At 39.4% G+C, this 21,630-nt stretch overlaps 1 protein-coding gene across 1 annotated transcript in view; it reads left to right on the plus strand.

The window, feature by feature from the left end:
* SLIT3 (slit homolog 3 (Drosophila)) overlaps positions 1 to 21,630 on the plus strand; it is a gene marked incomplete at its 5' end in the record, with an annotated part of 473,057 nt that overhangs the window by 203,461 nt on the left and 247,966 nt on the right. Inside the window, one exon of the mRNA XM_009890879.1 lies at positions 16,958 to 17,029. Coding sequence (XP_009889181.1) covers positions 16,958 to 17,029 — 72 coding nt within the window. The remainder of the gene's footprint in view (positions 1 to 16,957; positions 17,030 to 21,630) is intronic.

Below are 21,630 nucleotides of genomic sequence, written 5' to 3' on the forward strand. Positions count from 1 at the left end.
TGAGCAATCTAAGTGGAATAATGCAATTTCAACAGAAAACAATTGGTTGTAGTTCAACTATATGAAGAAAACAGTGGGTACCCTAATCAAATAAAGAATTATTTTTATTTTTTTATTTAAGTAATGGTACTTCAGTATATGAGAACAGCAAATTCTGCTTCTGTTAACCAACAGAAAATCAGTTTAAATCTTGAATATCTGTAAGAATAGTGGAGAGAGGTAGGATGAAACTCATATAAATTCCTTCTTTTCTTTCCTGACATTTCAGCCATCATTCTTAGGATTTTTTTAACCTAACAAACTGATATATATCAAGGAGTTTATCCTTCACTGTCACAGAAGATGCTGCCATGGAATTCAGCTGAAGAAATCAATTTAATGGTTTGACAAAAGAGAAAAATTAGATTGGCATTACAGAGAAACATTTAATAAGGATAAGAAATAAAGTCAAAGCACTTGTAATGCATGTCTCTCACTGTTGTTCAACATAAATACTATCGGTAACTTTGGAGCGGGGAAAGTCTAGGGAAGCTGACCAGAAGATGTCGATTGACATGAAAAAGGATATAGCTGCTACATTTCTTAGTTCTGAATGACCATTGTCAAGTCATACTTGTTTTTTAATTACAGTTTAGTAAGGGTTTTTACAATGCACGCTACAGATCATAGAATGACTGTAAAATAAATACTTTCTTGAAATATTTATAGGCAAAATCTCCCAGCTGGAGTGTAATCTATAGAAACTTGAAATTTAAATTATGCAAGGGTTTGAGCTGGACATTATTTTTTTAATAAAATTCAGTAAATCATTCATCTGAACAGGCAGCCAAGAGAGGCGGTGGAGTCTTCCACACTGGAGACATTCAAACCCCGCCTGGATGCCGTCCTGTGCCACTGCTGTAGGTGCCCCTGCTCTGGCGGGGGGGGTGAACGAGATGATCTCCAGAGGTCCCTTCCAACCCCGACCATTCTGTGAAAGAAAAGATGAAGGAATAATAAATGCTCTTATTTTACCTAGGTGTTTTGTATGTGAAGCTCCCCTGGGATGATTTTTGTTATCTTCAGTTTTTCTGTATTTGTTACTAGGCAATGATAGAGGGAATTGCATGTGAACTGAACTTTTTCCTTGAGCTGTTTTTGGCACAGCAGAAGGTGCTTTGAGCTGTGGTCACCTGTAGTCCTGCTCAGGGGGTCTGCTAGCAAGTACAGGGAAGGCACTTCTGTAACACTTCTCACTTGAGAATAACACACCCATTTTTACATGCGACTTAGGTACTTCCCACCTGTAAAGGCACATGTCCCTTGACGTATACTAGAGAACAGAGTCACTGAGACAGACGATGACTTTCTAAAGGTTGCATAAGTATATTTAGGGCAGAGCCAGGAATTATGCCAGCATAGGTAGCAGCCAACACTTTTCATTAAACCCCAGATGAGAATTGTGCGTCTTTCTGCCTGTGAGAGATGTTGGTTCTGTATTTTTCTAAGGCTGTGTTGTGTATTTTTGTACTGAGCTGGCAACCTGCAAAATTAGGTTTCATTATTCTAGCGTTTCCAATACTGCAGGTGGTTTTGATCGATGTTACTTAGATTTGCCTTTCACTGGGAAGCTAGTGAGGCCAGCAAGACCTGGGGTGGCAGCTTGCAAACTAAATATTTTTTTTTTTTTTTTTTAAGGAGCAGCAGGCTGGGTTGTTTTTTTTATTATATTTTAATGGTGCTTTCAAGAGCAAGTTAGAGCACTGTGAAGCATCAAAGGACTGGAAGAGCTGCTTCTCCAAAATATACTTTCTGACACTTCTGCAAAACTTTTTCAGGTATGGTCTAGATTTTGGGAAGTTATGTTTAGCCAGAGATGAATAGAAAATTGAAGCAAGTCCAGGATGGGAGTAGAAGTCCCCATTGCTGGTGAGGGAAGATCCGTGCACCTTGGGACATAGTCTGATACAGAAGTCTTTATAGTAACTGCATGTCTGGAGAGAAAAGTTTTGCTTCCTTTTTACTTGAAGGAAAGGCATAAAAGTGAGCCTCAAAGGGGAAAAAGGCCTATAATCATTTAGGTTGAAGTGCTTCTTAATTCAAATGGTGTGCTACTTAGACAGAGAATTTGATAAGAAGGATTAGAACTGGAAAAGAAAGACATTTTTAAAAGCAAAGCTATTACAGGGTTCATTACTTTATTTATATGTTCTCCAAAATCACATGAATGAAGGAAAAAAATGAGAGAAAAAAATACTGGCTTCAGTTCAGAATGTCAATTACTACTTTTTTAATCCTCTTTTCACAATTTATTTGACATCTTGAACAGTAGCCAAAAAAGCTATTATAACTATAAAACATATTCATTGGTATAAATCTCATTAAGTTGAGCAATTTAATTAAGGTATTGACATGCTTAATTGATATGTGCAAGGAGAGACCGTTTTCATATCTAATTTCCATATGCTTTTGCTTTTAAAAAAACTAGCTCCGTAAAAATGTTATAGATTCAGCTAAGCCCTGTCATCCCAAAGGAGCACTTGCTACCATTTACCTTGATTTAGAGCCAACTACTCTTCTAAGTGGAGCTCCATTAAATGGATCTGATGTATGCCTGACTCAAACATGCGTCAGCTTCTCTTATGATCAATAGTGGAATATTTATATTAATAAAGCACCAAGTTAATTAAATAAAATAGTCTTCTGGGTAAACTTAAGTTACTAGGGGATGGGCAGAGAATCAATATATTCTGCCATTTGAACATTAACTATGTGCTCTGAAATTTTATGTTCCCTTAGCAAAGATGTTTGCAGTGTGGGAGTCCCAGATGCACAGAAAATCCCAGTGCAGAAAGCTCCTCAGTGTCCTGTGCAGGATTTGCTTATTGAGTTAGAGGGGGGGGAAAAAAAGCCAACAAAAAACATTGGATCTCTTTGGCTTCTGTGACTGCCCTCTTCATTCCCGCAAAGACATTGGAAACCCTTTCTTTTGGGTTGGGACTGGACACAGTCAAGTAGGTATTTTCCTATTCCACCCTCGCCGGAGTAGGAGCATGTGTGAGAAACGTGCCAAGGAAGGGTTTGCCAGTGACAGTGAAGGGTCATAGACCACCTATTTTGTTTTTGAAGAAAATACCCTAAATACACTTTTTAAATTACCTCTAAGATCACTTGGCCACTTGTGAGCGTGTCTAGGTCTAGTGTGTTGTCTGTTATAGCAAAAGGACAACTGATTCTTCAGCCATTTCCAGCAGCATGGCCTGCAGCTGCCCCCATGGGTGCAAGGGCAAGTGGTGGAGCAGGCAGGGGCAGTGCTGCTGTGCCTCTGCTGAAACCCTCTCAGACAGAGCTGGGAGAGATATTTCTATGTGAGTGGGTCATTTCTGACCACTATGGAAAACTACCCCTGTTAGAAAGGTAATCGTAAGTCTCGGTCACAAATTCACGTCATTATTTTGTGCTGTCCCTGTGGCATTGATGTAATTTCTGTAACACGTAGATGGCCTTTGAAGGAAGCATGTTTCCTCAGGTACCACTGCAATGCACTGATACGGCTTCTTCATTCTACCTTTTATCTACGTTTCAAGGCTCCAGTTCAATACAATCGAGTGAAAAATGTTTCTGTAAATAATACTGCAGCTTTAAAAGAATGCCTGACTTTGATAACCAAAGGAGATGCGTGCAAGGAAAAGAAAATCTTAATTCAATATTAATAAGGTATTCAGTCACAGAATCACAGAATCTTCAGAGTTGGAAGGGACCTCTAGTTGCCATCTATTTAGTCAGGGGCACCATGGCATTGCGCTGTCACCTCTGGTGCAGAGGCAAGCAGTGGTGTGCCAAAGCCCCCAGTGAAGGGGGAGACTGGAGCAGTCCTGGCCGGCACTAGGCTCCTTCCTGCTCCCCTTTCGCACTTCTCAGGGTTGGTTTGAAGGCGATAAGTTAAAACTGAGGGAATTAGAGCGCGTTCGTTTGGGCCCTTCTCATTTTTGAAGGCTCAGATGTGCTGGGCTGAACAGCAGTCATTGCTGAGCGTGCAGTGATTATGGAATGTCTTGTGAGCGTAACCTGGGGTCAGAGTCTGATTTCAATGAGCCCATTCTTTGCTGACTTCTCTGTGAGAGATGCTGTCTACCATACAAGCTGAACAAAATCATCATGTAAACCCACAGGGAGGTAGCATATGGATTAATGTATAGAATTTATATTAAAATAATCAGTAGGAGTAGTTCTGGGCTATTGCAAGAAAATGGTGCTGATCTTTTCCTGTGATGTATGATTTTGACCTGGTTAAAATATTTCTAATTACCAGGCACAGTGGAAAAGCTGAAGGAATAGTGTCTTCTGTCTTATAGTGAATTTTGTCTTCCAGGAGCTAATATCAGCATTTCAGCATTTACTGAAATGCTTGGGTTTGTTTCTATTTTTGTATTAATATAGAACCTTCTGAAGAAGACATATGTTTGGTGTGTTTAGTACTTCCAAATATGCTTCATATATGGAGAAATATACTTTGGCTCTTGTCTGATATTGCTAATCAAAGCATGTATGTTACATGTGAAAATTCGAAATATTTAATGGATGTAAAACTTCCAACTTCTGCTGCGTTACTGTCATTGATAAAGTGTTGGTAATGCATCCCAACCCTATCATTTAGTATTTGTTTTGCCTTTCTGCTTCTATATCATTCTTATGTTCTATGATTTAGAAAGACTGAACAAAGAGCGCAAGCTAGAAACAACATTAGAACCATATGCGTTATAGTTGTATATAATCTATAGCATAATCATGTGAATTTAACAGGGTGGGATAGGTTTAGTTAGAAAACCACTTTCTGGGTTAGACATAGTTCCCCAGTATTTAGAGTTGTCTTTCCAGAAATTAAATGTTCAAAGAAAGGGCAAGTGATTGCATCTGAGCTGGGATAAAAACAGATTCCGCCATGAATTACTTTCTGGAAGCGAACAGAACCCTTTGTGTATGGAACTGCGATGCAGAAATTGTATTTTTTTGACTGACTCTTAGTTTCTGCCTCTTGATTGTTGGTTTTCTATATATACATCTGGAAGTAATGACGTGAATAAATAATATCAGAATGGAAACTTTCCAAGTTTTATAATGAAGTTAAATTTGGTTTTTTGATAAGATAGAACTGTGAAAAGGTTTTGAATTTTATAGTATCAAATATAAGATTTAAGGTGAAATCATAGCCTTTAAATTGTGTGTGAATGTGTAATGTAGAACAAACAGTTTGTGAGATAACATGCCTCCTTGTTCATTACTAGAAATGGCTGCGTTCAGTTTCAGTGTTCTCGGGCAATCAGTTTACTTCTGAGTTGTTACTTTTTCTTTTTTTTTTAAACTTTGATAGTGTGCATTGATTTTATTTAAAACAAAATAATAATTCTGGATGCCAGGTTCCCGGTCAGAAGCTTAGTCAGATCAGTGCAGGAGATTGGGGGGGGGAGGGGGGGCTGTGAGCTACCATTATCACTTCCATGGTTTGTATTTTAATAAGAAGTTGAATGTAATACATCATCTAAAGCTGCAAATGCAGAGGCTTCCACTGTTGGTGACGTGAGTTCTCTCTACCTTTGCATGGGAACAGAATTTTCTCCAAGCGCAAGGCTGTATTTTGAAAGTAAAGCAAAACATCTTTACCATCAAAAGCTTTCCTGTGAATCATTTTATACTTTAGTGCTACATATACATGACACCCATTAATGATTGTTTTTTCAAAAGCTTGCTAAAGTAGTTGAACAGAGGTGTCATAAATTGAGAAACTTTTAAGTTTGGCATAATTGAAAGCCAAGTGTTGCTGTCAGGCATAGTTTCTTCTGCAGACTCGCATAGCTGCAGTGGACTTTATAGAAAGTCACCATCCTTCCCAGCAGTGATGAAATCAGAGCACTCTGGAATTTGATACTGTTTGATTTGAGAGTGCTTCAATGATGAAACAGGAATGTGTAGACTTCTTGCTGCTTCCCTTCGGAGTCTCTTGTGCAGGAGGCCCTCCTCCATCTCCCCGGTCAGCTATCAGCTTTTTTACATTTAATTTAATTTTCTGAGCTGACATTGTCAATCTGAAATTCAGCAACATGCTTGACAGTGATAGGAAAGCTGAGTTCATTTTTGGAAGTGGCTTTATGTAAATACATCCTTGTGCGGATCGCTGAAGCAAGGCATTTGCTGATGAATCAGAGTAGTGCCCTTGTTTCCTTGCCTTCTGCAGCACTAAAGCTCAAAATGTGCCACAAGAATCTTTGAGAATTACTGTAAACAATTCACACATGCTCACATCTCCCTAGGAGTATTTTGGGTGTTTGGGGGTAAAAACTGAATTTGGTTTCAAAGTAGGGTCTGGAGGTTTTCACAATGCAGTGTTTGCTTGGCTGCAGGGAACTTGACTCTGCTTGTAACTTATTCAGGCCAGGCTTGTTTTTAAGTGGCAATGAAGTCCCAGGGAGGCTGTTAATTCTCATGAAGTGTCTTGATTTAAGCTTCATCTGCCATAAAATTTTAGCTCCTTGGTAGGTGAACTACAAAAGCATTAAAGTAATACAACACTCAATAGGCTGAGTGACATCAGTATGCGCTTAACTATTTTTGAGGAACTTAGCATTTTGTGTCCATGTTAGCTTAGGTTTAGGTCTGTGTTACATTAGTTAGCGTGTTTGTTCTACTAGTATACTTTATTTTTATTTTTTGTATTTAAAACACCTATGTTTTTAGATGCTTTTTTTTAAAGTGTGGCACTATTGAACGATAAACTTCCTGTGCATGGAGCAGGATGCTCGAAGGTGCTTTGCCTACCTGGATAGTGACTGAAAAAAAAGAAATAATTTGGTTATGCTTCAGTGAATCTTTTCTTCTGTGTGTGGATATGGTAGCAGAATGAAGTTTGTAGGTATCGTTCAGCTGTAATGGTCCGGGTGGACCTGCTCTGAAATAATTGAATAGCTTGTGGGTTCGTGGAGCCTACCGTAAAAAGGAGAAGCTAGTGTTACTTAAACAGTTGCATCTTGCATGAATATCCCCAATAGAGTTAACCACTTTGTGGTATTACATCTTGGTCTAATAAATCTAGATGTCATATCCGCATAGAAAAATGAATTAAGGCTACAAACCAGCCTGAACTGTATCTTCTTACATCTGCAGTGTTTCACAGGGGCTTTCAGGGACTAAACAATTCATAGCAGGAAAGATATATAAAGGCGAAGTTGTGGAAGACAAACACAAGCTAAAATATTATGAAAGAAAGAAGGGACAAGGTGCATAAAACTCGTCCTTTGTCTAGGGCTTCAGTACCTGTTAATGGAGTAATGGACTGCTGAGTATCACTGCAATAGATATTACTGGTCCAATATTACAATTTATTTTTAAAACTTCTATTACAGCTAAAGCAATAGTGTGCCCCTCTTACGACTGCCACACTTTTTACCACAGAATAATAGACTCTTGATAACCAGGGCTTAGCTATAACCAGAATGTTGTTTTCTCACTGCAGTGCATTCAAATAATTTGCAATTCACTTCTGCCTCACTAGAATAAATGGAATGTCACTGTAGTTGTTTTTACTATCCATGGATTCTGTATCATTTTTATTACTTGTATATAGCCATAGAAATGCCTACGGTGATCACGTAAACAAATTAAATAATTGGCCTCTTTTAGGAGAACTTCATAAAAAATAAAGCATGGATCTTTACACATGCAATTGCTGCTTACTCCTACGAAAACAGTCTATTTTCATAGCTGAAGTACAGGATCACAGCCTGAATTAAATAACTACTGTTATGACCATTATTTTCATTCTACTGTGTGATGGTTAGGTGCACCAGAATGTACCTGGTCAGGGAGGTATTCTTCTGAATATATCGGTAAAGTGCAAAAAATTCTTTACTATAAAAACACTCATCATTAACAAAGGCAGAATTAGGTAAGAAAGATCATTAAAGAGCGAGTCTTCCTCCAGATGTTGATCAGTTACACAGTTTATGAGCTCATGTTTCAGACTTTATGATTTCACATATTTATCTCCCAGAATAAAAACTCACCATATTTTTAAAAAAGATATAACCAATAAACTGCAAAAAATCTTTTTGCTAGGTGGTCAGCCTGGCTTAAACAGAGGTTCAGTTTTGGTCTGCGGAGATGAGAAGAGGGTAATATTGCCTACTGATTTTTAGGATTTGCAAATGCATAGAATTTCTTTCAACACAGCTCAACAGACAACAGGTCAAGAGTATAAAACTTGTTGGTTTTTTTTTAAATTAGCTTAAAATAAAGGAACCTCCATATAGCTGAATTTCTACTTAAGAAAGTATTGACATTAATAAGCAGTGAGAAGTCACATTGTTTTATCAGCAAGCAAATATTTATAAAAACAGAAAATTACTGGGAGATGAATTTCTTCGCACTGCTGGCAGTGCTTCACTCCTACCTCTTTGAGGTGTATGTTGTTCCTACTAAATCATTTTAGTGCCACTGTATTGTAATCTCACTTGGTCGGAGAACAGTGGAAGAGAAACGCATTGGTAGAATTTGGTGTTGTGTAGGAATAACATCGCGTTGGGATCACCTTGTTTTGTCAGTGATCCAGTTGCAAATGCATAGTAGCTCTGGATCATTCCACAGTAAAAGAGATTTTTCTGTCAAAATGAATCTCTCTCAAATAAATTGTCAGAATTGTGCATACTGTTTCTCTGCTGGCAGGCCAATCTCACCACATGTGGTAAGACTTAGTGTATAAATTGCATAAAATGGAATACCTAATGTATATGACTTTCAAGGTTGGTTTTTTTTCTCTTCCTGCACCCTGCTGGAGCACCCTGCTCTACTCACAGACTGCCTCGCATTGCGTCTCGTTATCCCCTGTACAAAAAAGGATTAATTATGTTGATACCATTTCGTAAAGCACTGAAGACCTACGTTAAATACTACTAATAAAGAGGCTTTATTGTCATTTAGTAGTCAGAAACTTTATTGTATTTCTAGAGGGGTGCTCCTCTTTAAGTGTTTCCTCTGAGTCCACGGGCAGTGACTTTCCAAAGCCTGCTCCTGGACACGTCCAAAGTTGAGTAGAAAGACAGTAAGGTAGAATTTAATTTCTGTGCTTATGTTCCAAAAGACAAAACAGATGCTTCTTTCTAAAATGAAAATTCTGATCTGTCTCAATATGGGTGGTTTTAAAATAGGTCTCCTAAATGCCGTCTGATCGGTGTTTGCTCGGCGTTTTGGAAATGGCAGGAGGAGGGAGGAAGAATTGTAAAAGTCATAAAGACAAATGTGGCCTTTAATTGAGCATTGACACAGATTATTTTTACAGTTCATTTAAAATAATATAAAAATATTTACTAATCTTGTTAGAGATATTCTAGTAGAATTAATTTTTTTCTGGTTTTGTGTTGGGTGCATTGACAGCCAAATGTTGTAGCACTGTGTCTAACAGAGTGAAACAGTGGGATTTTTTTTGTTTGTTTGTTTTAAGTAACTAAGAAATTTTAAGACCTCTTATGAAGCATGCACAGATATGTATCCTATGTTCTTTTAAATGTTTAGAAAGACTTTACAATGTACTTGAGTAATCCCTGGAGTTGTGTCAGGACAGAGTCATGAATCTGTCAAAGTCTATGCAGGTTGGAGCTCTTGAAGGGTTCTTATTACCAGATGGGCCTTGGAGAAGGCAGAAGATGATGCTGAAATAATTATCTACTGCTGAGATATTTTTACTCTTTGATTCCTTAGCAAACACCCTTCCACAGTGTTTAAGCCCAGCCTCTCTTCAGTGTCTTGTTCCTCAGAATGAGAGTGTGTGTCTGTGACTTGGGTTAGCTAGACCACGGGAAGCGTTGGGTGAATGGTGAAGTATAGAAGTGTAGAGTTAGCATCTATCACCTCACAGTAAAACCAGATCAACAAGAAATCCTGGTGTTTATCTTCTGGAAGCTTAGCAGTAGTACTTGTGCAGTAGTGCGTGACTGTGTGACAGCAGCGAGGACTGGTTTAATTGGAATTTTTGAGCTAAATTCGCTCCCTTCAAACCAACAAAAACAAAACTAGAAAGAATTTCTCAACGGCTTTCAAGAGTGTGAATTAAGGGCCAGCTGTATTATATTTAGAAAAAACACAATCACCTTGCATTGTTCAGGGTGCAAAACAGCTGTAGGACTTGCTCTTGTTTTGCAGAACTTGGATGCTGTCAACATCTATACTTTTACTGCAGTAGTAGCAGGAAGGAATTTTTTTCCTTTTAGAAAATCAGCAGTGATGCCAAGTTTCCACCAAGTAAATGCTATATAATACTATTGTTCTTCAGCTCTTGCCTTGTAGCCCATCGGCAACAAGACGTATCCATTTTTCTTTTTAGACAGAAAGCTATAACTGCTACTTTATGGTAACTATCGTCTTTTACACCAAACATACGGGAAGGGAGAACCATTGCTTCACTGAGCACGTAAGGCCCCTCCTGAGCATAGAGGTGCTGATGTGAGTGTCAGGCTTGTCACAGCTTGTTCTCATTACGGTTGTAGTGAGCTGGTTTGGTCAATGCTTTTCCCACCTGGAAGATGATAAATATCGTGAATGTATCTTGCATATTTACAAGGCTCAAAGTTACTGAATTACTCAACAGCTCACTCAGTTATTTGTTAATCCATCCATAGATCAGGAAAAACCCTAATATTGAACAGGTTTGGAATTACTAGGGCAATAGCTCCTAGATAAGAATAGTATTTAGCCATTGAAAGTGTTAAATATTATTTTTAACCATTAAGAAACTGCCATGCAGAGCAGGAAAAATTCTTCTTCTGTTCTTTGCTGCGACTGAAATGCCGGCTTAATGTGATACAAAGGCATTTAAAAAGAAAAAGTGGTTGAAGATATTGACAGTCTGTTTTGATCTGATCAGAACGTCTGCCTCCTTGAGCTTGTGCATACTGGCACCTGTACCTCCAGATGCATTTACCGCACAAGTAATTCAGCTCCAGTTCTTGCATACCTCAAGCCCGGTGATCGCTCTCTTGGCTCAGGTTTCTTAACGCACTTCTAAGGCACAGCAGCCTTTGCAAGAGTACATTTATTGGAGAGGAGACAGATCTGCATCCTTCTGCACTGCTTCCTGAGAATAAGTGGCTGGAGCGGCGTAGGAGGATGTGACCAGATTAACTGTAATATTGCTCACTACTTGGAAGGGGCATTGTGTTGGGGGGCAAGAAGAAACTGTAGCAATAAGAAAGGAATCTGTGCTGCAGCCGTTTTGCTTCTGGTTTTATGATCCTGGTTATGCCATGCTTGAGGTTAAGCAGGGGTTGAGGCATTGCAGGTTGTTGTGGATGGTAATAAAAACTCTGTGAGACAACAAAGCTTCCTTGGGAATGTCAAGCCTTTAGTTAAAAGAAAACACTGAGAATTTTCTATACTGGAATTGTTACAGTTATAATTGAGTAATAAACTTCTTTTTTCCCTGTGGATTTCCTTTGTCTTTCTATCTCTTTGCGCGTTACCTCATTTTTGTCTTGCAAACTCTTCCCTTAGGAAGTATTGGTCCCTTTTCCCTCTCTTCACTGTCTGTAGCAGTTATCTTCCCTCCAGCTTTTGCTCTATGAAAAAGCTGACTTGTATCATTCCCCACTTCACTGACTTGCTTATTTTTTATGTATTACTTAAAGATACCTATTCTCTTCAGATTATACTCTCTAATTTCCCCCATCTGTTACTCTTTAACTCCTTAATTGTATTATTTAATTTAGTAAACCGGTGTAAGATAGAGTTTACGTGTAACATGCTGCACAAATTAAAACTAATTCTAATGAGACAAATTGCAGTGACCAGGTTGTGTTAAGTATGTGACCTTTTGCGGAGTAGTTCAGCCTGCTGTTTGTCCAGTTGTAAAGAAATGTTGGGTTGAAGAATAGTCACTAAACTTTAAAGCACAAAACCTCAAAATTTTTTTTTATTTTATTTTGGTAAATGTGTAAGACAGAAATGTTTTTAACCCAAAAATCCTATTTGGTAAAAGAATGTAGACAAGCTACCAACGTGGATTAACTAATTTCTATTTTCTCAGCTGCGAATTCTGTAGCTGGAATGAAGCTAGTGGGCTAAGTATTTATTGTTTAGCGTTGGTGGCAGCCAACATTTTCTTAAAATCTGTATTCGTACCTTTCTGTTGCTTGCTTTGCAAAATAAAACTAAACAATGTAAACTTGCCAATGTTATTGTGTCAGGCAGGAAACAATTGGTTATTTTGCACTCTCAAGCTCTCTATACGGTTGAATCAAGCAGCATTTGCCTTACGGTTTTGTATCAGCCACTACAAAGAGAGTTGAGTGTGAGCTCTCCTTTCTTATTCCAAGAAGCAATTGAATTGGGGATAAGCTAGAACGTGCTTGAAGGAATCAGTATTCTGGATTTTTCCTTCATTTTAGCTGAACATTGGTTCCCTGTGTTAATGGTTAACTCTGAGTTTGCTGCTTTTATTATGAGATCAACATATAATAACGAACTGGGAAAGATACATGCTTGGCTGTGAATCATTTGCTCTTGATGACTAGTTCTTTAAGTCTTCACATTAAACTTTTTAGACATTAAAGGCACGTCTAGTTTTTTATTAGATAACACTGAATGGTGATCTTTCTTTTAGCACATTTCAGTGGGACAAATAATAAGAGAGTAGTGTTCAACCACAATAAATACTTCTTAATCAAGCTGCTTTTCAGGCAGTTCTTTGTTTAAAAATAGTCTTTGTAAATTTTAGAATCTGTATGCCAAAAAGATCTGGAAAATAACTGCTAAATGCTCAAAGGGTTTTTTTTTTTTGTTTGCTTTTGAAAAGAGAGACAACCTAAGCATAATGCTATCAGTGTTGATTTTTTTTGTTTTCATATAGTACAACTTATTTTCAGTACCACTGCAACTTTGCAAGTTGTATTAAAGCAGCTATTTTAATGGTTTAGATGTGTAGTTCAAGTGAAGACTCTTATTTCATGAATGTTTGTATGGTCTGCATTCCAATTAACTGATTTATGCACTGTCACTGGCAAATTAAAAAAAAAAAAAAAAGAGTCTTAATGTCTTATATTGCTATTTTAGACAGTTGAAATTTCACTTAGGATGCAATAACCAGTGTTAAAGCAGGAAGCTAAACCCCAGCATTGTAGCAAAGACTACAGAGGCACTTAGAAAACATCAGCAATTTTGGGTGGGTCTTTTTTTCCTTTTGCAATCCTTTTATCAGTATTGCTCTTGCAATTCACATTTGAAAATCAGGAAAACAACATTATACTTGCAAAGGGAGTTAATCTATGTCCAAAGCATTTTAGTTAAATTAAAATAAGAACTAAAAAACCCTATTGACTTGTGCCAACTCTTGTTTGAGTCTGGGTTAGACTACCGTGTGGTCTGCAGTGCTGTGAGGGCATGTGAGCCACAGCTGCTGGATTTTGTTAGCTCCTGTGTCTCTGATCTATGCAAACTTGAAGTCAAAGTTCTTTAACATCTCTCTGGCTCTGTTTGCCCATCTCTGAAATCAGAGTGCTTTTTCTTTAGGGGCGTTCACCGCACGCTGCTGGCGGTGCAAGCTGTTGGTTGAACGTATCCAGTATCGGCGCCTTCTGTGCTTTTCTCCTAGTTGGTTCCTCTGTGATCTGCTGCCGAGGCCTCTTCAAGCGTGTTTCCATCGGACAGGACCCCCCTGTATGAAGGAGGCAGGGGGACACTTCCCAAAAGAGACTGCACTTTACCTAGGCAGTGGCTGGTTGCAGAATCTCTGTGCCATTTGCTCTGCTTGAAAGCTGCGTGGCAGGCTGGACTGCGTGAAACTTGCCTGTGTTTTTCAAAATAACAGGAAGAATAATTTAATCGCAAAACATTCATTTAGCTCAACATGTCTATTTTATGAGGATGCAGATGAAGATGTTTCTGTCGTTGCTGGGCTTGCTGTGAAGGGGGGTGCTGCTCACGTCCTAGCACATTTTATTTGGTCCTTAGGTCAAGTGCTTTTGGTCAGCTCTCTAATGTTTTCTGTTAGGGTGAGAATTTTTGGAAATGTATGTTTCTTTAAAGCTGGAATTTTTCAGATTTCCTCCTTAGGATCTGTCATGCACCCAGGCATTGGACTTCTGATCCAGTACAGAAACAGATGACTTGAAACCTTCGTCTAAGAAATAGGAAATATATTAGTGATCATAATGTATTTTTCATCAGATTCATTGTTTATTTTTACCTGAATACCACAGTTCTTTTTTTTTGTGTCTGTTTAGGGTTTGGTTTTGTTTTGGCTTCACATTCATTCATCTAGTTTTCTGCCATTACTATTAGTAACTAATATTTATTTTACATACTGTCGGAGAGAGCTTCCCATTATGTCTGTTATGAGAAGTAGGGAATGAAAAGCTGAAACTTTAGGATAAACTATGTAGACAAGTTGCCTGTTACAGCCTTCTGCTCCCTCGGAGCAAATTTTGTGAAGTGCATGGGCTGAGTCTGGTTGGTGTTTGCTTGCTTCTGAAAGATGCTTAACAAGAGTTTGGCACAGTGTTAGGAAGCAGAGATAAGCACTATTCCTACATCTCAAAAAGGGATGATTATAATTGTGAGAAGGCAGTTACGGAAAACGAAGCATGCAGTTGTGAAATTTCTTCCATGCTGTGTCACTAATGCCATGCAGGCTCTCACTTCTTCAGACCACTAGAGATATTTATGAAATCAGTCCACGATCCTGGAGGTTTAGAGAGGCAGTGTTGTTAGCTAGAGGAAAGTGCCTAAATGGAAAATAAAATTAATACAATTTACAAGAAGATTGCCATAGAAAATGGATGAATTTCCTACAGTCCCCTGTTTTTGCCTGACTGCAAGTGAGAGCTGAGCACAAAGACAAAGCAGAAAGCAAAAATATAAAATAGCCATTTTAGACAACAATAATATTAGGAAAAAAATACTTGAAAACCTAATTTATTTTTAAACCTGGTTGGAAATAATACACAATAAAATGCCAGCCACGTACAACTTGAGCTGTTGGTGGGTTTAGTGTGGTTTTATTTGATCACACAACTCTACTTTTTCAGGCCCTTCTTGTTCTGCTTTGCATGTCTCTTGCTGTCAGATCTTACTGATTTTTGCCTTCCTAAGCCATTTGGTCACCCTTTCACCACTGGCTGTAGCTCTGCTGTGCATTGCTGTCACACCTAAGTGACTCCCTGTCATGAAATCGGTCTTCAGCATAAGGCTTCCTTCTTATAGGTCTGAAATACACTTTACTTTCGACTCTTCTCCGTTCGGGTTGCCTGATCATTTGTCTGGGTTGAAGGTCTGTCTTTAAAGAACTAATATTTTGTTGCTGGCAAAAGAAAGGGGAGGTGAAGGAAGGGTCAGGGTGTGGATCAGTGTTAAACAAATTGTGAAGGTCACAAAGAATTTTAATCTGGCTTGAAAAAGAGACTTGTATCCAGCAGCACTTTTTTGTTTGTGATAGTCTGAATGGACAATTGTGGCTACTTTGAGAATTTGATGTAGACTGCATGACTGGTATAAATTGAATTAGACTCATGACAAGGACATAGTCCCCTTTTTTTTCACTCTGCCTGATGGAAAGCAGAAGAAAGCCCTGTGTGACATGTCTTGACCTGCAGTGTCAATGTGGGCTTTTGTGACGGGCTCTGATTTCTGGCCTCTCATTTGATAAAGCCAATTTGGTGGAGACTAGAAAGGAGGCTTGCTGCAACACAAAATGTACTTACAGAAAAGAGTATCTGGTGGTGAGTACAGATGACTGCCATTCCATCCTAATAATCATTAGAAAGCCAGAGTTTCTTTGTGAAAATGGGGCAAAGTCTTGGGCTTCTATAACATAGAGACATAGTCACACCAGATGATGCACTGTGTAATATCCTGTGCCGTGGTATCACCTTTCTTTGTCCTTTTCTCCAGCCATCCGTCTGCCTTCCATTTTCTCCATTTGCTTATTTCTTCCATTTTTCTTTCCCACTCTTCTGCCTTCCTTTCATATTCTCACACGTCCGTCTTCCCTCCACTTTGTACCCTAAACCGCAGTGAAATCACTCCCTCTTTTCCATGCTGACCGAGCACCAGCAAAGAAGTCACTGTGAGTGCTGCTTTTCCTTAGCCTGAAAAGATTCCACCTTTCTGATTTTCTGTCCGTTTCCCTCCCATTGCTGATGCCCTCCTTCCTGCCTCCATTGCCACTGGTAGATGATTGCGAGCTTGGAAAATTCTAGTGGAAATATTTATAGTGCGTCAAAGGAAAAAGTAACTGAATGCAGGTTGTGTAACAGAAAACAGTAACCTGCAGTGCTCATTGCTCCACCTGCACTCACAATGCAGATGTAATGATTTAAATTGAAACATTTTGAAATCTTTAAGTACTAGAAAGATAATTTGAATAGCTGTTGTTTGGTTGGTTTTGTTTAAACAAGGCTAAAAATTCTGTCGTTGCCATTGATACACAATGCGGTGGGGGTTTTTTAATGCAGTGGATCAAGATCTTTTCACTGTAAATTTACAAAACTGCCGTGTTTTCCCTGAATATTAATTTTGAATAAGGGGCTGCTGTCTGAGCAGGGGTGGCCAAGTATTTTTGCAGTCGGTAAGCAATCAGGAGCATGGTGAGAAAATTGCATTTACACTATGGGGTTGCAATTTCAAGGCATAAGATTTGGCTGCAGGAGCTCTGACAGCGAATCATGGCATTGTGCCAGTGTCGTGACCACACTGAGTGATGTTTTCTGGAAGTTCTGTCATTTCTATCACGAATTCTGGTGGTTTTCGTTGGAGAGTCATTGCAGCTCATGCTACAGACCTCTAGAGGAGATAAAGAAAATTGGAAACACTGTCTGGTGTAACAAATCCAGAAACATTTACTTTTCCAAGCATGTTTATATTCCATTATCTCATGTAGATTTGAGAAATGTGTTCTTTTTGTTAATACAATGTTGTTTTTTTTTCTTCTTCCCTTATTCAGAGACCTGAGTGAAAACCAGATAAAAGGAATCCCTAGAAAGGCCTTTCGAGGAATCATTGATGTGAAGAACTTGTAAGTGACAACTTCATTAATATTTGTGGTGAAAAACATTCTCTCTAGGTTCCATCTGGCTGCTACGATTTGTCCGAGTACCACGCGGTTAGCTCTGTGCAACACAAAAGGGAGCTGTGGACCCTGCTGTGTGCAGCAGGTTATCGTCAAGGGCCTCAGGTGCTGCGTTGGTCCCATGCACCTGGGGAGGTTTTGAGCAAAGGAAGAAGTATACTTAAGGGCTTTACCCCTCCTTGCAATATCATCCTCCAAAAGTCAGTGAAATCATGGTCCGAGCCCTGAAGCAAGATATTCATAAGAAAAGACCTGGTAGAGTTTGGGGGTGAAATTGACATATTTCACTTAGATTAAATTTTCTGTCCCACCATTTGGGTGGGAAGTAAATATAGCAAAATGTGGCATGCAGGTACAGTAGTTTAGCACAGATAACAGAAAATGAAAAGATAACGTGGGGAATTAACTGTGCCTGCTTTGACAGTCCGTATTGAAATTCAAAGGAATTTTTAAAAGCCATTAAAGAGAGAAAAGCGGGTTTTGCTGTTTCTGCTAATGAAGCTAGTCAGCCCTAGCCATTTTCTATAATATACAGTCTGAAATATGTGTAAATAAAGACTTCAGCTGTGTATTTCCAGAGCTACTAGAGGATGCTTATATGTTACATGCCAGAAATGCATTTTTGTGCACGCCCACACGGTGACACACCATTGGCATCATTAGAGTCAATACTACGTGAATTGAAATAGGAAATAACAGCCAGCAAGTTGGCAGAGTCGGGATTTCCTGAGAAAACTTGTAGCCACTCTCAGAACCATTTCAGAGCCATTAGTATTAGCACTGTGTTACCACACCAGTAGCTGAAAGCTGATATCCCACCATGTTAAATATTGTAGGCATAGCACAGTGTGGATTTTTTTGGTTTATTTAGTACAAGAATAAGCTGAAGTAGATCTGAAAAGAAGCACTTTTCTATGAACAATCTTGCAACATACCTGTGCTCTGTTTTCATTTTTTGCCCCACAAACAACCTCTTTAGCGTCCAGCCTAAATTTTTTTCTATAGGCAGCATGGAGACTGTTAAGGGCAGTCAGTGTGAGTCAGAGCATGACCACATTTGCATCCAAGGGCAAAGCACAATTTTTGCACTGTCTCTGGTGATGCTGTGTTGCAGGCAATATCACATCACTGGATTTGTGCCAGGGAGACAGTATTGCAAAAGACCAAAGCAGGACTTCGCCGCAAGTGGAAAACAGGCACAGCAACGCTGTTAGGTGCCCCCTGCTCTCTCTGAGCACTGTGCAAGGCTTTGGGGTAGACAGAACGTGAACACTTTAACACGTCATATAACATTTACAGCTGTATCTGCAGACATTCAGCATACTAAGCTTGTGTTTCTTCAATGGTTTGTTACTTCGTGTATATTCAACAGTGTCTTTTGCTCTTCTGGTATGAAGACTTTTTTACCTGACTGTCAGCCTGAGAAAATACATTTTGAGGAGCCAGTTAAACTCTTCTAAGCCTCTACCCTAACGTACCTCTTCAGTGGAAGAGCATCAGAGGACCCGTGTGAGCAGGTCTAGTTTTTAAGGCACAGGAAAATGCTGGGAAATATAGTTTATACTGGGAAGAAGTTTGTGGATTTTAGACAGAAGCGTGGCTTTTTTTGTCACGTTACTATGAACTTTACTTACATTGTGTAATCTAGAGGAACAATAGATGGTGTTTTGTTTCAGAAAATCTAACTTTCCTGGCTATTATTCACTGTTAGTTGGCTAACTTCATTGAAAATAGCAAAGTTTCCATTCAGAGTTGATTTCACCTGTGACAAACTGTTAGGAAAATCACAGGTGTTCTTTAATTTATGCATCCAATTTCAGTGCAGAAGGAACCAGGGTCTCACCTTTAAATGAGCTGGTATCAAGGGATGGCTGGCTGGGGTGCTTACGGGTATAACTGTTGGGATCTAAAGGTTTAACGAAAAAATTGTGACAGTCAAGTTAGTTATCTCTTATTTTTCTGTGAAAGCCACAGTGCCAGAAGTGCTTCCCTGTAGCCACTGATTCTGTCTTTCAGGAATACTGAAGTTATCACAGAATCATACAATAATTCTGTTTGGAAGTGACCTTAGGTGGTCATCTAGTCCAAGCCCTGGCTCAGCAGGAGTACAGAGCTTAGTAGTCTAATTAATAGGTTTGCTGATGTGAGCCATGACTACTGATTGTTTAGATAAATAGCAGGAGAAGGAGATTTTTCACTCAGATCTCTAGCCCATTTTTCATGATGAGGAATGGATGAATCATGTGTCCAGGGTGGTTCCAGGTGAGTGTTGCTTCCAGACACAGACCAGTGGCCTATGAGTTGCTGAGAGAAATGTGTCAAAATCTCGAGCCAACTAGTTGCTGGGAACACATTAAAATTTCTGCAGCAATAACTGTAAGGTGTGATGCAAGTTGAACCAAGTTAATATTTAAAGCTCTTAAAGCTTTAAGCAGTAGGCTTAAACATGCCAATTCCCATTCTCGGTCTAGATTTGGCAGCCAAATTGCTCCCTTCTGAGTCACAGAAATGACCACGCCAATGAGCCCGAGCGTTCAAGCACCTAGAGGAGGAGAATGAGTCTTTGCCTTTCAGTGCTATTCGGCTGTTTGAACACCTGCACTGCCAATCGCCTGGTGACTCTCTGACACATATGCGCTAACGTGATAGCAGCGGGGTTGGCTGTTTCTATGGTTATCACTTTGCAGATTTAATGTACTATCTCAGAGCTGCTTCACCTTATAAAGCATGTTTGTGAGAGATCTTGGAGACTTTTAGACATAGGAAATAAAGTTACCTATTCTCCCACACTCCCCAACCCTTTCCAGTTTATCTTTAAAATTCATATAGGAAAAAGCTGGCACAGAACTGTCTGTTTGGCTTGACGTTTAACATGGCCTCAAATTCTTCCAGTTTATATATAAAGTGCCCAAATCTCGTGGCAAAAATAATATCTGTGTAGATATTATAACAGGGTCGCAGCAAGTGCTAGACCACGTGGATGTCTCCTAATTAATGCTGTCTTTAACAGCATCTTGGAAAGCTTCCCTCAGGAAAAAATGCAGAGAAGTTGATGCAATAGACTAAGCCAGGGCATGAATTCATTTTGGATGCAGGCTCCTGAATGTGAAGCTTGGTATAAATTACAGTGGGTGCCATTTGGAAACCCTGTGAGAACTACGTGATCTCAGCACGGCCATAGCAATAAGCAACCCAAAGTGGCAGGCTGTGTCCAGTTGGAGCGTACTGCTGTAAAAAAAAAAAAAAAGTTCCTGAATTTAAGGGAAGAGGTGCTGCTGCACGTGCTGAGCGATGAGTCTTTGGTGATGTCTGTCTAACACCAGGAGTGCAGAACAGGCTTGGCACTGATATGATTTTGGTTAGTTAAAAAAGTAAATGCTAAGATGATAGGAAAGAAAAAAAAAAAAAAGTGTTACAGAAAGAAGTGTTTCAGGATATTTTTCACCATGCCTTTCTTTTTAAATGGTAAAAGCATTCTGTCTTTTGTCATTCTTTTAGCAGAGCGGTGAGCGCAGGAAAACGGGCTTGCCTAAGGGCTGTGTTAAAGAAGAGCGTTTAAATGTCAGGGAGGCCAGGGTTTTTGCACGAGCCAGAGCCAAAGCAGAGGCTGGCAAGATGAGGTTTCGAAACTCTCGGATGGGGGGAAATTTTGTTGTGTGAATTATTTTCATATGAAGTGTTTTCTGCTGTTTGACTATAAATTCAAAGGAAGAATCTGCACACAAAGAATAAGTTAGTAAGCCTACTCTAATTAAAGAATAGAAATAATTACAAAGCTTTTAGAAAGTTTCACGAACACCTAATGTTCATTACCAGTAGTGAACTTAAATGGGAATTTGGCATAAAGTGACACTTTGAACGTGTTGTATAATAGATGCATAAATGCTACTTAGTGGTCCTGAAAGTGTTGAATGAGCGAGGGCGAGAGAGGGCCAGCTTGCAGGGCGCACCTGTATTCAATTTCTGTTACTTCGTGCTTAGAGAACAGGAAATGTTTCTTGCAGGAATGTAGCCCCAAGTAAGCACATTTATTTCAAGAATGAAAGGACACGGATTTGGGTCTTGTTGAGCTTTGGGCTAACTCAGCACTGTCAGCCGTGGCCTTCCATCATAAAACCATGCAGAGCCGCTTCTTGGATTTCTGCACGTTTACCCTGCTGGTATCGCATCCTGGCATTCAGGTGAGTGTTTGGTGAGGCGTTCCTGCAGTGGCTGTTGAATTAGCCTGCCTAGCCCGCCTTATTGAGGGCAGCCAGATTCCCGGAATATGCAGAGGTTCACTTGAATAAAGATCCTGTAACAGCCACAACTGTTCTTTTAAGGTGTTGCAGGTGGTTATTGGCAGAACGTTCCCAGCTCTTCCTCTCGCTGTGCTCTCTTCAGGACTGAAGCTGAACATAACCAATCAAGCTGAGTGAGGATCGCAAAGCGCTGTAGGAATGTGATTCTTGGAGGCATGACGATATTAGGGCTGCTTGTCTTGCAGAGATCATTCCCCCATAAGAAATGGACAGGACAGGTTTCAAAGAATTACTCTTCCTGGCAAG

Source organism: Charadrius vociferus, unplaced genomic scaffold (genome assembly GCF_000708025.1).
Source record: "Charadrius vociferus isolate BGI_N301 unplaced genomic scaffold, ASM70802v2 scaffold108, whole genome shotgun sequence".
Lineage (NCBI taxonomy): Eukaryota > Metazoa > Chordata > Aves > Charadriiformes > Charadriidae > Charadrius > Charadrius vociferus.